This window comes from Ilyonectria robusta, assembly GCF_021365365.1.
Source record: "Ilyonectria robusta strain PMI_751 chromosome Unknown BGZ61scaffold_3, whole genome shotgun sequence".
Classification (NCBI taxonomy): Eukaryota; Fungi; Ascomycota; class Sordariomycetes; order Hypocreales; family Nectriaceae; genus Ilyonectria; species Ilyonectria robusta.
This window is the reverse complement of record NW_025764437.1, coordinates 22,808-38,766: the sequence shown is the minus strand read 5'-3', so window position 1 is coordinate 38,766 and position 15,959 is coordinate 22,808. Positions and strand designations below refer to the sequence as shown.

The 15,959-nt window shown below is 48.0% G+C and overlaps 5 protein-coding genes across 5 annotated transcripts; all 5 read right to left on the bottom strand.

Annotated features, from left to right (window-relative positions):
• Nucleotides 1-45: 45 nt before the first annotated feature.
• On the bottom strand, nt 46-2,164 carry BGZ61DRAFT_472967 (uncharacterized protein; the record flags this gene model as incomplete). Its single annotated transcript, XM_046248400.1, has 4 exons — nt 46-276; nt 341-1,127; nt 1,189-1,282; nt 1,354-2,164. 4 exons carry the CDS (start codon nt 2,162-2,164, stop codon nt 46-48), a joined length of 1,923 nt encoding a protein of 640 aa, XP_046109010.1.
• Nucleotides 2,165-3,028: 864 nt separating this feature from the next.
• On the bottom strand, nt 3,029-3,625 carry BGZ61DRAFT_513757 (uncharacterized protein; the record flags this gene model as incomplete). Its single annotated transcript, XM_046252187.1, has 2 exons — nt 3,527-3,625; nt 3,029-3,476 (listed from the first exon to the last, which is right to left on the bottom strand). Exons 1-2 carry the CDS (start codon nt 3,601-3,603, stop codon nt 3,029-3,031), a joined length of 525 nt encoding a protein of 174 aa, XP_046109009.1. The 5' UTR covers nt 3,604-3,625.
• Nucleotides 3,626-7,615: 3,990 nt separating this feature from the next.
• Nucleotides 7,616-10,968, bottom strand: BGZ61DRAFT_472965 (uncharacterized protein; the record flags this gene model as incomplete). Its single annotated transcript, XM_046248399.1, has 5 exons — nt 7,616-8,992; nt 9,060-9,892; nt 10,114-10,183; nt 10,299-10,618; nt 10,950-10,968. The coding sequence occupies 5 exons, from the start codon at nt 10,966-10,968 to the stop codon at nt 7,616-7,618; spliced, it is 2,619 nt and encodes an 872-aa protein (XP_046109008.1).
• Nucleotides 10,969-11,198: 230 nt separating this feature from the next.
• On the bottom strand, nt 11,199-12,258 carry BGZ61DRAFT_527578 (uncharacterized protein; the record flags this gene model as incomplete). Its single annotated transcript, XM_046253125.1, has 2 exons — nt 11,199-11,476; nt 11,637-12,258. 2 exons carry the CDS (start codon nt 12,256-12,258, stop codon nt 11,199-11,201), a joined length of 900 nt encoding a protein of 299 aa, XP_046109007.1.
• A 1,576-nt stretch (nt 12,259-13,834) lies between these two features.
• BGZ61DRAFT_411469 (uncharacterized protein) lies at nt 13,835-14,910 on the bottom strand (the record flags this gene model as incomplete). The annotated part of the gene is made up of 2 exons (XM_046243267.1): nt 14,785-14,910; nt 13,835-14,725 (listed from the first exon to the last, which is right to left on the bottom strand). The coding sequence occupies exons 1-2, from the start codon at nt 14,785-14,787 to the stop codon at nt 13,835-13,837; spliced, it is 894 nt and encodes a 297-aa protein (XP_046109006.1). The 5' UTR covers nt 14,788-14,910.
• Between the last annotated feature and the right edge of the window lie 1,049 nt (nt 14,911-15,959).

The following is a 15,959-nucleotide window of genomic DNA, read 5'->3' as shown; positions in this document are numbered from 1 at the left end:
AGCCGACAGAAGTTTGATTAGATCATCAAAGACAAACCAACACAATTAGTCAAAAATACCCGTCTCTTGCTGGCAGTGTCGTGTCAGGTCCGCTATATCGATGGGCGTAACATCATCGCTAAGCCGATACGGCTCCAGTATACGTTCCTGATCCTTCGAGAGAATAGATTGTACGACCTTGACCCATTCGTCCCTGACCCCTGCTTGGTGGATTACAACGAAAAACCTCGTTTCTTTCCGTGAAGTTGTTTCCGGAGGAAGATCTGGGTGTACATACTGGCGTCAAGGTCAGCGAAACTAAGAAGCAGGGAAGTAGTCGGTGCGGTCCTTCAACTCTCACCTCTTGAAAGATTGCATGGACGGTCTTCACACTTGACCAGGGCTCTGCACTCGGTTTCGTTTTCTTCGAGCACCACACATGGGGCTCCTTCGTACCATCTGCTAGCTCCACCATCACCGGGAGGGTGGCAAGAATTCCCTGCTCCCACAGCGCGTCCAGACCATGGTGTTTTGTCTTCCCCCGGGCCCACTGAGAATACTTTTCCCAAGGAATGGTAATGCATATGACGATGTTGCGAATTTTAGGCAGCCCACATCCAGAATAGCCCTGGCGTTCCGTCTCGATGGTCTTGTAGAGCTCCTTGATATGACCAAGGCGGACGTAAACTTGACCTTTTGTGGCAATTGATGCCATGTCCCAGTGTATAGTTAACTGGGGTTGAGGGTAATGCAAGTTCAAGATGTGACGGAAGTTGAACCTAGAAGCTAGAATAGGAGGCACGATATGATTTGCCGGCAGTAATATGGCAGAAAACCTCCGGGTAGTCGATTTGGTCCTTAGAACAGATTCAAAGTCCTCGGCGTAGATCTCAACAAGGTCCTTCAAACGGCCTTCTGGGAGAGCAATGTAGAGCGTGATAGAATTGTCACTTCCCCAGCCGCAGGTGGCAAAATTACGGTCTTGTTGCCAGTCCTTTTTATCCACTTTCATGACCTCGAAGCCAGTCGGTGCTGTTTGATCAAAGGAGCCAGCGACAACTTCCAGAGAACCTTGGTTTTCAGCAATCTCTTCATATAGCTTTGCGATACGAGCTGTGAGGTTATCGCCACCGCAAGTGATTTGGGGGCTTAATATCTGTTAGAGATGATTGCAAGACGACATAAAGAATGAAGAAATAATTTGCGTACACATTTATCAATGGGGGATCCACTCCAACCATGTTAGTCATGGTGCTTTGGTCACAGTACATGCTGGTGCGTCTCGATCGGCCATAGTGACACCCTGAAACGGTCAGTATTGTATTCATAGCCAGATAGGAAACAGCCATTCTCTGGTCATGTTTGGTCACATACCTGACGACTCATCAGAAACTTCGCTGTGCAGGGTTGTGACTGGTGTGTCAACCTCTCGATCGTCCTCCGGCAACGAGGCCTGAGAATCACCGGAGTCTGTTTCAGTCGAAGAACCGTCATAGCCTAGCAGGGAATCTGCCAGTATTTCGAGTTTCTGATCGAACTGCTCGATTTGCAGTCGAGACTGCTGCGTTTGCAGACTCATAGTCCCCTGGTTATTACTGAGTCCCTCACTCAGTTCATTCAACTGTGCCCGAATGTCGGAGATATGCCCAGACATGACAGAATTCTGATCGTGCACTGATTTGATGACGGAATTGCTGTTTGAACTGATTGCACTGCCAATGGTCTGGGTTAGTACCTCAACACACACTCGCGGTTTTGGGAGGGGCATTTCATCATACGTGTTGACAGCTGTCAGCAATCTCTGTACTTCACCGCCCTCACTGAAGTTCTTCAGGACTTTGAGGAGATCAAGAACCTCAACCACTATCAGCCACTGTTTCTCAGAATTGGGATATTCCCGAAGCCGAATGCTGATTTGCTGCAGCACAGATCTGTACTCTTTGATCTTAGTCTTGCATGATCGGAAAAGTTTCGCTGTAGCACTCCCTTCCGGTGCGTTACTGCCTCTGATCATGCAGAGCATTTCTGTCCATGCCTTGATCTCACGACGTATAAGAGCCAGACTCTTCCTTCGTTTGATATATTTCTCCGTATCAAGAAATCTCTTGATCTTCCGCGTCAAAACTGCGGCGAACTGGACCAACGGTGGGATAAGCCCGGCAATACCGAGTAACACCTCGATCATGGCGTGGATAGGCTGCAGCTGCGAAGGGTGACGTGTAGAGTAATAGGGTGGAATGAAATACGGGTATCACCATGGATAACCTGAGGTATGGGTTCTACAGGTGAATCAATCCAAAGAGCAATACGCCACGACTCTTTTATCCTTCGTCGAACCTGTCGAGCTTGACACTACCCCACTCCAAATTCTGCCTCAAAACCAAGTCGCCAATGACCACCACACACGTAGAACGACACCCACGAAAGGCAACCGCCACGTAAGGTAAGGCCGTATGCAAGGTAATCGCTGAGCCTACCCTACAAAGTGCAAGACATGGAGCGCTCATAGAACGGCAAGCCTCACAATTGCTGCGCCACAATACAAAGGCCAGTCATTGATAGCAGGCTAAGTAACAAACATGACGCTCCGGCTCTTGTTAAGCTTTCTATAGTCTACTCGCTCTCGAATACTACCGTAATTTATATATATTTCAGGATTTATCACATTTTTCTTTGGGTAAAGCTTTCTTCTGTCAGTGTGTTCATGAGGGTGTGAGGCGGATCGGTTTACCAGCAAAAAGACATGCTGCGCCCGCTTCCACACAACCACAATCTCCTGCAGGTGGCTATGTCAGCAGGAGGTTGTATAGAACGTGGCACAGCCCATAACCAATCATACTCGGGAGACTCTGTGTACAGCTACAACTGGGTAATTTGTTCCACAGGTGCAGTTCAGCAGCGGAGCTACAGATTGAAATGTGACAAGGCGAAGCTACCCACTCTTAGAAGATCACAGGTGGTTTAATATGCTATATTAAAACCGACAAAACTAGTTAACAAACTGCTACTTCTACTAACAGCTTTCTGGAGATATGACATCAATAGCAGACTAGTTCTCAGGCGCCTCAGTCTCAGTCGCAGCAGCTGCAGAGGTGCTAGCAACCTCCTCCGCGTCCCCTTGGGCCTGCCTCCAGCTGCAGCCGACCTCCTCCCAGGTAGTCTTCCAGCACGCCTGAGCGTTGCAGCCGTAGGCAGTCTCGGATCGCTGGACGAGGCAGCGCTTGTTGCTCTGGTGGTCGAACCGGAAGTGGGCGCGGCGGCGGTCCCAGTCGACGCAGAACTCGACCATGCCGGGAACGCCGGTGCCTCGGCAGCCGGTGTTGGCGTTGACCTTGTAGGTTCCAAAGTCGGTGTAGAAGAAGGCGTTTCCACTGTTGCACTGTCCGAAGGCGGCGCACTCGGTGAAGACCTCCATTCTGTCGGCGACAGCACCGGAAGCCAGGGCGGCAAGAGTGGCGAGGATGTCGAAACGCATGTTGGCTGGAGTTTGATTTTGACTGGTCACTGGTGAGTTTGGGTTCTGGAAATGGAGGGGGAGGGTGCTTACCGAGATTCGAAGTGAGTGAAGGCTGGAAGATTGGGAGATGGTTGGTGGTGATAGTTGGAATGGGAGAGCGACGGCATCACTTTATATACTTGTTTTCTCGACCATGTAATTTGATTGCCGCTTGGTTCCTTCCTGATTTGACCTCATAAGCTTATACTTGGTAAGCCAGGGATAGTAGCCAATGAAGTCACCTATTCAAGCCTCGTGATGGTTAAGCCGTCAGTATTCAACTATCCCCAAGCTCAAAACGGCAGTTCATTCAACTCTGTCTGATACCCACTCTTGACGTACGGTGATCTTCTCCAGAAGTAACTATGCCAAGCGATCGGCTATAGCCGCAAGGCGCAGAAAGACTCCGATGAGCCTCCGGCTCGTTAGCGTGGCGAGGTTCAACATGCGACGGAAAACTTTTGCACTTGATCTCACTCTGGGATTTGTGCCTCGTTCGTATGTGACTAAAACAAACAAGCATTATAGTTTCTCCACTTTTTGCCGTGCCAATCTTCGGACTCTATCCGTAATGCATTGTTCAGTTTTTATGTATATTCATCATTAAGCGGCCTATGTTAGGCACAAGCTTCTCCGACACACTCAACCCTACGCCCTGGAACGAACCCAAATGCTCAAGCCCTACGACAATCCTCAGTCTGAAGCTTCTGAAGACTCGCTGAATCGAGGTACAGATGGCATCATGATGCGTTGCACCTCAGCGCCTCCAGAACAAAGACTGGTCCGCATAGGCTTCCGAATAGGCAGGTAGTATCGGATGAGCAAGCTCCATGTACTTTTGGTCGTCCATTCGGCTCACCGTTCCTGCAAGATTTAGTTGGCCTTAGGGCATCGCTTAAATCGTGCCGAAGGGCTGAATAGGGCTATATCGACTAGTATTGGAATCCTACGGGCGAAATGGAGGCAAATTATGCACCTCTTAGAGTCACATCCTGTTAGATTTTACCCACTCAGGATCCCCACCTGTACCAATTCATTAGTGGTTTATCGGACATATCCCCTTCATCCTTGCCAGGTCCACCTGGTTCGGTACGGCGGTTGCCTACCGTGTCAATAAGACCCGATTGGTTCAGCCTCACTGTGAACAAATGCATGTTAACTCAAAAGTAACAACGCACTGTATTGGTTGGGTTACGAAGGCATGATCCGACAAGGTTGTTGAGATCTTTTGTAAGTGGTTCTGCCGTCAGCATCGGGCCGGCTGATCGGGGCGGATGTCGCTTACTTCAGTGGAGAATCTGCAGTGTCATATGTAAACATGCCCAGTGAGAGGCCGAGTACTAGGCGTTGTTGTCTTTTATGCAGGTATTTCTCGTATACAAAGTACCGTCGCTTACGTGGTAAGGAAAATACAGGATGCAAACGGATGGAATTCTCGTATTAGCCCCATATTTTCTCGACAGGCCTGATGAACGGAGGCAAGAGAAAGGGACAACAGCCTGTCATGGAGTGCCTTGTTTGAATAAACTCACTATTTTCTATTTTTTTACTCTATTTTTAAGCTTGATCCTGTCCGACTTGACAGCTAGAAAAATGCAGGGTAGCTTCATGCCGCCCCAAAGTGCAACAATGGAGGTGAGAATGATCCACAATGGTCATCCACAATGCCAAGAACCGCCAGGTTGCAACGATGAAATGACTTTCCCCAGCGTTACATCAGGCAGCAATCAGCCAATGCATTTCCGGCAATATTGGTTAGGAAAATACCTCAACTTGTCGGTTTTATCCGGCCTGGCTGCCGCGGTACATAGGCAACTCGTGGGTCTTCGTGTTGTATAAGGCAAAAGAGGGAGCATAATATAAACGCCTTCAATACAGAAGCAAATACTTTGTCTTTGAGAGCGAAATAACAACACAGATCATCTAGTCCCGTTGCACCTGCTATTGAGTCTACAATTCTCTCCCATCACCCCACCACTATTTCTCATACATCTTGTTACGAGGCGTTTGCGTCTTACCCCTCACGCACCGGAAAGTGATCCCACGTTTTTCTCTTCAAAGAAAGAGCAGTTTACTATAGTTAATCATTCATCATGGTCTCGCCAAGCCAGAGAGTGCAGTGGAAGCCATAGGGTGTCGGTCTTATCGGTCATCCTAGGAGGTGCATTGAACGCAGCGGCAAAGGGAGGAAGCTAGGCACGTCGCCTATGTACCTGGTAAATCGATCATCTTCGGGCTCAAGCTTATGAAGAAGGGTGGGTGACCTGTTTCCGGTGACGTGGAACTACGAGTTTGAAGGGTCAAACACTGTTATCCAGCCAGTTTATCCTGTTTTTGAAGGCCAGTGATGGATGACTTCGGAGTCATCCGTTTGCTGCGAAGTAAGAGTTGGACTGTCAATTTAGTAGCAGTAGATGCTACTCAGATTTACGATATTAGGGAATTCAATATCCCACTGTAAGTTACCTGAAAAAGATAAAGTACTGCACGATACTATCAGGCAAATATAACTAATGCGAGCTATATGTAAATTGTCTCCTTCCTTCTGCAAACCTATATTTAGCTGCTCTACACCCTTTTAGGTTATAAAATAGCTTAGAACTTAAACTATGATTCTAAATTATTCTTAGCTGTAATAAGAGTCTTCTAAAAGTTAATAAGTTTGCTATTTACTCTACAATAATATTTTATTATTAAAAAATACAATATATTAAGATTTATTTTTATAGATACTAAATAAAAAAGATTTTAATAAAAATAATATTTTATTAGAATTTATATAGTTTTAATTATATAATATAAAATATACAGCTAATAAATAATATAATATTAATTAACTTATTAAGAGGTTAGGGTGCCCTAGTATACATATACCCAGAGGGGGGACTAGAAGCTTAACAGTAAAAAAAAAACACCAATAATAGTATCAACAATAATTAATTAACTTATAATTAAAAAATTAATAACTATAAAAGCTTAAGGAAATTCCATTACTTCTAATAGTATCTGTAAAATATAGAGGGATATTATAAAGGAGGCTTAAAAGAGGTAAAAAACTGTATTTAAGTTTAAGATTAATAGAATAAGTTTCTTAGTAATATTTAGATAAGTATATAACTGTATAGAATTTAAAACAGTATTCAGAATAGTAATTTCAATAATAATAGCTTATTAATAAAAGGTGTATTTTAATATAAAAAGAGCTATAACGCGAACCTTTTATCCCCTCACTGTAACTAAAGAACAGCCACAACCACTCAGGCTGGAGATTCAAAGGCTGCAAATGCAGGAGTTAACTACTAGGGACGTGTGACAAGCCGCAAACTTAAAAAGTCAAATAAATCAGTCACTCTACAAGCACTGCCGCTATTGTCCTACGCCACCAAAAGTTGGTTCACCCATCGATATGGCCAAGTACCACGGAAACTGACTGGCGGCTTGAGGAACTCATGAATCTCTTCCGGCCAAAACCCGTTGTCAAACCGCAGACAGGGCAAGGTCAAAACAGACATGCATACGTCGACGAAAAAAGAGAGTGGTCCACTGAATGTGCAGCCACTTTACTTGCGATACCTACTCCTGTGTAAGTTTCACCTTCCTTTACAACGAAGAAGGGGGCTAAGATGCTGACTGTCGTCATCTATCATCAGTGGATCTACGGGTCAAGATATCATCACTATAATAACGACGGCCGCCACAACTTCGATATGTTTTTGAAGTGTTTCCGAAACGCCCAGAGCAATCAAAACAAGCCAGCATCATTGCTGACGGCAAATTCATGTATCCAGCTTGACGCCGCTCGTCAATCTGGAGTCTGGACCATGTCAAGCCCCCGAAGTGCTAGCTCGGCGACTCTTCTATCCAAAGATACGAAAATAGATCTACTTAGGTATTATTATTAAGTTCTCACGTTATATCCTACCTAGTTTCTACAGATTCCGTAATACTATTACGTTATCTCTGACCTCAGATTGCAACTAATAATTTGCCATGTCCCCCTTTTATCTTGATATCTACCTCGTTCCCAACCTGGACATCCTGTTTGTCGCCCCGAGCCATGCTTACTCCTTGTCGCAGAGGTTTCTTAGCTAAAGGACGGCATTAGGCATCTCAATATCCTCTCGAAGGATCCTGAGCTCGTCACTGGCAAGACTCTAGAAATTCCTCTAGTTCTTTGAGGGGCTGCACGATTGATATATAATAGCTCTCCTGAAAGCTTTGTTCTTCTAGGTCCTTTCCCTCTTGGGAGTCGAACAGCGTGGCGCAGTGGCGGACAGCGTCCGAGTAACTGCGGTGCATATTACTCGTAGTTTCAAGAGCCATTTTGAGAATGAATTCCCGGGATTCCTTCAAGCCTGCGGAATGAGTCCACCAGGATAGTGTCTGGGGCTCTGAGAGGCCGAGTTGGATGAGGATAACGCCCAGGTTCAACAAGACCATTCTTCGACTAGACAGGGACAGACGATGGTCACCAACTGTGTTGGGCTCCAACGTGGGGTCTGCCTTCTTTATCCGAACCTCCAGGAACGGCTCTGGCTTCTTAGCCGAGGACCTGTAGAATATGACGCTGTCTCTGTCCCAGGGGCAGTGTGGGTCAGAATCGTGCAAGTCAAATCTTAAGACGGCCTCGGCAATGAGTCTCGCAAGGCGTAGTTTGTCCAATTTGCCGTAACGGTATTCGGGCTGACATTCTCTACCTGCCCAATATTGAGGGTCGAGCAGGGTTGATAGACTGATTGGATTGTCGCTGTCGCAGGGCCGCTTGTCAGATGGCAAGTAGTAGACGCGATGGTCGCATCCGCTGCTGTCGACCATTTTCATGACGGCATGGTCTGTTTCGTCATGCTGCGCGAGGTATTCGGGGCAAACTTGGATACCATCAGATGGGATATTATCCCGGCTGCTTGGAGCAGGATCGGACCGTCGCCTTACGGATTGGCTGCTGGTCTTTGGTGCTTTCGAAGCACGACTTTCGGGACTTGAGGCTCGTCGTTTTCGGGGATTGTTTCCGTTAGATTTAGATGGCATCAGAGCTGCTGTCGTCGGCAAGAGTTTAGATTGGTTATTGTCCCCCCCTGTTGGCTGAACTCTGACAGCTTCGGTCATCGAAGACCTCACCTTGAGCCAAATTAGAGCCTTTCCCTCTCGTATTGTCGACTTGATTGCCATGTCACATTCCGTTTCAGGTCGATTACGCTCAGTAATGTTGTCAGACCTCTCGGGCTCCAGTCTGATGTATGCCGTGTGCTCATCGTGGCGCGGAACGGGGCAGATACGACAAAGGCATTCGTATAGTCGAGCAGATGTGCGGCCTTCAATGCAAAGCCTCTCTAGTTGCTGCATACCAATGTGTCCCTGCCTGTCATCACTTGACGCTGACTGGCAGCCACCAAAATTCCCGTCGTCAACGGCACTTAGTCGCAAGGTGAGCTTCTCGAGGTTGTCGACCTTCTTGCTAAGAGCATCCACCTCTTTTCGGAGCACTCTCTTAGTGCGGCTGAAATCGACTTTGTTCATCTGCAGCATGCACGTTCAGTAATTAGTCTCATAGGGAGCACAGGGAAGAGGTAATAGGGAGTGTTACCTCCTGTTTATCGCAGAGGATTTTGGTGCGAGAGGATATGGAATCCAGTCCCCCAAGAATCGAGTCTAGCTCAGTACCAATCAGGGAGCAATCCGAAACCACATCTTCCGACTGCAACCTGGGCAAGTTTTTGACAAGACTTTTGATGATTGACCTGAATGATTCATTTTGTGAAACGATTTCTAGGCGGATCGGGCCGATCTTTTTTTTATGTTTCGATCTTCCGCTTTGAGGCTCTAGCTGGCCGAGAACTTCGTGGTAAATGCCTTTGATACGGCTGCAATCAGTCTCAAATTTGGTCCGGTACTTTTCCAAATTCTTTTCGCCAGGCTCCTGACAAGATTTATGGACCGCTGGCTCTATTCCTTCACCGGCTTGTGAAGAGTGCATCTCCTGTCTCTCGAGCTTTGCCGAGGATATCGCTGTTGCTGGTAGTGGCGACTGCGCGTCTGACAATGTTGGAAAGGACCTAGCGGTTTCGAACGAAGGTTTGGGGCCTTCCGTTTGGGGAGATGACCACTTGCCCAGAGCGACGTCGTGGTTGTTGGAGGTCGTGGTAGCCTGAACATTATGAATATGAATAGAGTTGCAGTGAAATTCGATTTTGGTTTTGTGTATCTCTTCGTTTTTGAGCTCGGTTTTCCCACTCACCATAAGGGCTTGGTTGTCGACTTTGTTATGCAGGAACGCAGCCCTCTCCGAGGTTGCGCTTGGTGAGCGTCTGGTAGCTTCGCCGGTTCGACGGGTTAGTCCTAGTAAGGTCTCGGCCTGGCGGATATTCGGGTTCTCCATGGTTCGAGAAAGGATCTCAAAACTTGGGATTGATTCTCTGACTAGGCGTATCAAGGTGTAAGAGTTGTCTGGAGCGGATCATTCCCGATTGGAACCAGTATGAAACAGTCAGATTTCAGGTGGTGTCTGGATGGCAGGTAGGCTCACGTCTAAGAGAGGCACTCAAGTCAATTTTCGATCTGCGGCTGGCCCAAATGCGGCTCTGCTTCGCAAAAGGTATCTTCGGTGAATCCGACATGATTTTCAACTCACCCCTGCTCACGGTCTGACGTCAAACTGCCCTGAGCCAATGAAGCCCCTTCTCGCTGCAGCCCAGGGTGGGCTGGTTCTGACTGAAGTGTACAGTATGATTTGGCGCAGGAGGGACACTGGAGGTTCGGCTGCCGCTCTCATTGGGGCGAATGTACATGTTGTATAGGTCAGGTGAACATTCGAGGTCTACTTTACCTTAGTCAAAGCTTTGTGATTCTTCAGCCCATACAATTGAGGCGTGAGCAGGTCAGCCCTAGCAGGGTTCCACCCATACACGAGTTTTGAAAGTGGCCACCTGAGCAAATTTGGATAGCGTGAGGGGATTTTGACAAGGACGACCAGTACCCGAGATGGAAAATGCAACAAACTCGCTAGGATCGGTACGGTTACTTCCCGGGATTGCCCATAGACCCCGGAACGACTCTGGAATTGCCTCGGGCTGCGCCGCTTAGGATCCGGACACTCAGCATAAGTCCCGGGAAAAGACGCTTGGCATACTGTCTCTTTCTTGCTTCCTGTGACAGGATTGTGCGAGAGCGTCCATTGAGTCAAGCTCGTGGGTTACAGGGCAAATTTGGAAGATGACATATCCGCTGAGTTTGATTTCACGGGTTGGCTATAACCCAAGTAGTGCCTGGTTGTCATAGCTCGGCTGTGAATCAGCGGTGGGTTATCCTAGTCTGTCTTACGCGGCATCCAGGAGTGTGTCATGTCACGGGCTGCCAGTTATTTCTTGGTTTTAATGCAACAGCCCACGACCATAGGCACTTTCTGCGGAGATTGTGTACAACAAACTTAAGTTGACTATAATGATAACGAATCAAAGGGATCGGTTCTAATACATACGAATCAAAGGCTTGCTCATAGGGAATTAATTGACACACCCATACATTCGATCTTCTCAGGACATGATCCTACCCAGCCCCATCCTACAAGTCGCAGTTTCACTCAATTGCTGTCACCAGATAGTCCATCATCATCGGTCACTCATACAGTAACTTCCACTCCCAATTTTTATACATTCATTTGTCACCACTCTTACCGTCGATGCCAACTGGGATATATCTTGACTTGGATGAATCAATTGACAATCATCTAGCCTGTCATGATGTCCAGAGCTTGGTCAATCGGTAAGCGGAGCCTCTGAAGTCGGTTAATATCGCACTTTACTTTTTCACGAAGGCTGTAATGTATGTCATCCGGCACAGTGTTCTCAGTCCTTCCAGTGTTAATCGTCTCGGCATCGTCTTCCTGGTACGCATTCCTTACCAGTCCCTTCCCTTCCTGGACAAGTGTTTTCAATTTCGCAGCGTGAATGCGAATCATCTTCTGTAACTCATCTGAGCTGCCGTCTGGACCGTTCTGATGTAGGTCTGTCTGAAGTCAGCGTGTCTGTGCCGGGTATGGGTCGCATTCTCGCAAATTGAGATGGGGTCTCTAGATATCTTCATCATGCTCAATATGTTTGTGGCCAATTGTGATGTACGAATAGAAGCGTTTGGGATTGACGAAAGCGAACGGTTCGTAACTCACCAGCCTCGCCAACAAGTGCGTGGGCAATGTTCACAAGAGACTCCAATACCGCGCTCCCCAAAAGACTGGAATCGTCGCTCGTAAGGCGATTCAAGTCTTCGTCAGAGAAGCGAAACTTCCATAAACACAGCCGTTGCCGTTCTTCGTTAAGCACAAACCGTTCCATATCCCAGCTGTTTTTCGGGTGGCAAGTGACTTCCATATCTTCCTGATTTGGCATCGGCTCTGGCGAACAGATGGTCATTTCGGCATCAAACGGAGAGCTTGATTCATAATCATGGATCGCTTCAGTTTCATCTGTGGCGATGCTGTCTGGGTCTAAGCCTTGTTCATCCCAGTCCCCGCATGACGATGGCGAACTTAACGGCGCCAAGGCATCGCGAGAATCAGGAGATGTCAAAGGCCAAGATTCCTGACGAAGAATCAATGACCAAAAGTCAAAAATAGAAGCGCACAGGCGAGATGCGACACCATGGCCTCGGACGTTGTGGTTGGATTCATGTTGTTCATGGATACCGAGTGAACTTCGGGTGCCGGCCTCGGCCTTAAGTGCTCCTAATCGGGGATGTGGTAGGGGATGGGCAGAATCCTCAACATAGTAGACATTTCCAACTCCGCTCATAGTTTGGGTCGAAGTGATAAAAGTGGGAAGTGAGTCTGCTATGTTGTCCAGTTCGACGTGACGAGCCTCTTTGTTCAAGGTAGGCGATGTAGACAAAGCGATAGCGTCTGGGTGAATGAACGTCTTCACCCGCTAAGATGAGCGGTGTCTAATAAGAAATTGAAAATGAGAGGGGGAAGGCTTTGGGACAGGGCTACCAGGATCAAGCAGAAAGACTGGAAGGTGTACGCAAGTCGCGAGCTGGGTGCCCAGTTGATTGCACCCGCATACAAGCTCGGAGGTCGAGGCTCGACATGAATGAGAGGCAGCCTCGAGCCAAGAGCATCGGAATGGAAATTCTTGGGGCGATGTGCATCCATTACGTCCCTCGTGGTGGGAGAAGAAAGCTCGATGGTGTGGAGGATGATCGCCCCTGGATGGACAATACTGCGTAGACATCACATGCAACGGCCATGTACACCGTCTAACTTATCCATTGGTCGGAATTGTGCGCACCAGTTGTAATTTCGTAGTCACGCGATGTGGTTCTTGACCCCCAATTACATCTCCAGATGTGCAAGACGTCAGAAGGTGTGGCTTTGGGCGTGCTTCCGACTGGCCTCATAGTCCTCGAATGGTGTTGGTGGTGCCAAAAGAAGCAATTGCCGAATACCTGACTCAATTTCCAAGGAGATGCCGAGATAACGATCAGGCTGACTATCACAAGCTGGCATCGTGACCACATTTCTCGGGGCTGAATTGAAGTGGCGCCTGCAAGTCCTTCCAAGTGATCAAGCCCCAGAGGTAAGTCAGTAGCCCATGATTCTATTTCACACTGTGCAGAGCGTGCTATCCGCTCGTCCGTCTTTATCCCTTATTTATCTAAGCAGCCAAGGTGGAATATCATGGCATTCTTCTGCCTCCCGTGGGCTGTTTGATAATCCAGGCCAGCGTTAGAATACATACAGAAGTACCAAGACTAATCTCATTGTCCCTTATAAGAGAGAGTTGCTGAAAGGCTGGTCCCTCGTGGTTTTCCAATAACAATATCACCTGGTCAAGTTTTTGAGTATCTTTATCCCTGCAGGCATGCGAATGCGGCGATGGCATGCGAAAGGCAGATGAGGGCATGAGGCATTGTGGCTTCGAATACTCTTACAATGGAATCAGCAATGCTCGATATTTTCAAATCTCATGACTCAGACTATACATTGCTGCCAGGATTTGTCAAACACACTTAGATCGCCAGCACCTATTTTGTGGCCAAACTGATGGGTGGCGGGGGGTGGGCTACCGAAATGGCATAACACTCACGTCAAGTGGCAGGATAGAGCACTAAACCGTATTATTCGAGCAGCATTTATTAGGTAGGGGCGGAGAGAATACGAATGAAACATGAACACAGTTCGAACAATTTAAGACCCCGAAATTTCCACCATATTCCAACCCAAGCCGACAACGAGTATCCCTCAACACACATAACACAGTGTCCAAGCTGATCCGCTCAAGACAGGCAATGGCTGGGCATTTGATTCTGAGCTACATGGAATAGCAATGGAGAGCATCATAGACAAAACGACATGTATCTCACTATCGACTACCCGGTCGGGTTTGGATCTGCGGCCGTGGTTGGGAGTACGAACCCTGGGATGTTCTTCTGAAGGTACACCAAGTTGGCCGCCGAAATCCCGCCACCAAGGAATAATGAACGGTTCTGGGCCCTATTCGATTGAACGATCAGCTCATCCGGATGGTAGACCGAATTGTGGTCGCCACCGTCCTTGCCGATGCCCATGCCGACAAAGGTGGATGCATCCACTATGTTGTTGCGCACGATGCCTCGAGTCTGACCGGGCAAGAGCGGGCTGTATTCGTAAGGGGGTGGTTTCGTGAGCTCATCCAGGTCCTTGTCGCTCAAGTGCCATTGGCCTCGTTCGTCATTCCGACCGCGGGCCTGCAACAGCTGCTTCAGTCGCAGCCCCTCCTCCAGTCCGGGGCGCTTTTGGACGAGCTGGTCAACTCGGCTGACGACCTCAATGTTCACGGTGATGTCGGACTCGCCTAAAGACCGAATAAGGCCGACTTGCGCCATTTGTAGAGCGATGACCAAGGTTGACTTGGAGTCGTTGAGCTCCCTTCGCAACTTGTCGAGCACATCTTTCTCTCCTTGGGCGTTGATGAAGTGGAGCAGCAGCTTGGACAGTCCACCGCCAATCGCCGACCTCTTGTCCAGGTCTTTAATAACGCTGTCAAGCTCGATCGCCTTTCCAACAACCAGCGAGGCTGCCTTGCAGACGTGATCGAGCTGCAGTTCTTTCTCAGTTACGATCAGGTCAAGAATCATGATCGTGGCCTGGACGTCATCGACCACGCTCTGCAGGTAAGAAATGCCGTCTTTGTGGCGCGCCCAGGCCTCCTTGGCTTGCTGAAGGATCCTCGCCGACTGCTCGAGAAGCTGTACGCAGGCAGCCAAGGCACCAAGAGCTTCCTTCATCGATTATCAGACACCCAAGTCCGTTCCACGAAGAAGTGGGTATGGGGTCATACCATTGCTGCGTGTTCGCTGAGATATGCCAGTTTCCCTGTATCTATCTAGCGTTGGAATTGGAGGATATAGATTGTGGACTTTATCCGTTAAGAGAATTCTCGAGAAGGGTTGTGGAAGGAAGGCGTTAAGATAGGAGTAGGTAATATCCAAGAAGTGCCGGTTCGAGGGAGATGTGAGTGTGGGAGGAGGAAGTATACATCGGCCGCGGCGAAGGAATCGGGTTGGGCATCCATTGAAGAGACCACACAACTGACCCACACAAGTCCTCGGAGTCAGGGCCAGACTTGGTCATCCAGGCTAGACTTGGCAATCCGGTCTGATGCTGCAATGTGCAGCAATTCTGCCATTCGATTGGATGCCTCGTACGTACCGACACATCAAGCAGGCTGCAGACCTGGTGGGGAAGAGGAAAGTCCAATCAAACATATCCACATCATACCTCCGTTCGCCTCACTTTCAAAGTGAATAAGCTGAGGCACATTCGATATAGGACCGTACAAGGTTCTTCCCGACGCTACTACATGCCGCGCAGTGGAGTTGGAATCAACTTTCACGAGGCGAGAGGATCTGATGGGCTAGGCACTCCAGGCATCGGTCCGGGACCACGACATCAAATAGGAACTCCGAACTCTCCACTACAAGCGGCAGGTGACAAAAATGGCAAAAGTCTTAAGCCGCAAACGGTAAGCCGGGTAGTGGACCAGTGAGGAGCTGAAGATCAAGGTAGTTCAGTTTACCTTGGAAGACTGACACATCCCTTCTGTCAGCATTGTTACTAATAATGTCAAGAGGTTAGGGTGCTCTAGTACACACATACCTAGAGGGGAGACTAGAAGTTTAATAGTAAAAGAAAACACTAATAATAGTTATTTATAATACTAAAAACCGCCAGTTATAATAATAAAATAACTTCTTTTAATAATATACTAAATAGTAATAAGTTAATAAAGTTGAATCCCCTCGGCTGCGTTCCGTCGCTGTCTTTCTGCAGGTGACAACCAACTAGTGAGCGCAGAAACTTCTACTCGGATTTACGATATTGAAGAATTCACCGCCCCACTGCAAGTGATGTGGAAAAGGCAAAGTACTGCACAGTATCATCGTGAAACACAACCAATACTAGGCACGCACAAAGTATCTCCTTCCTTCGTTAAACCTATACTCAGCTACTCTA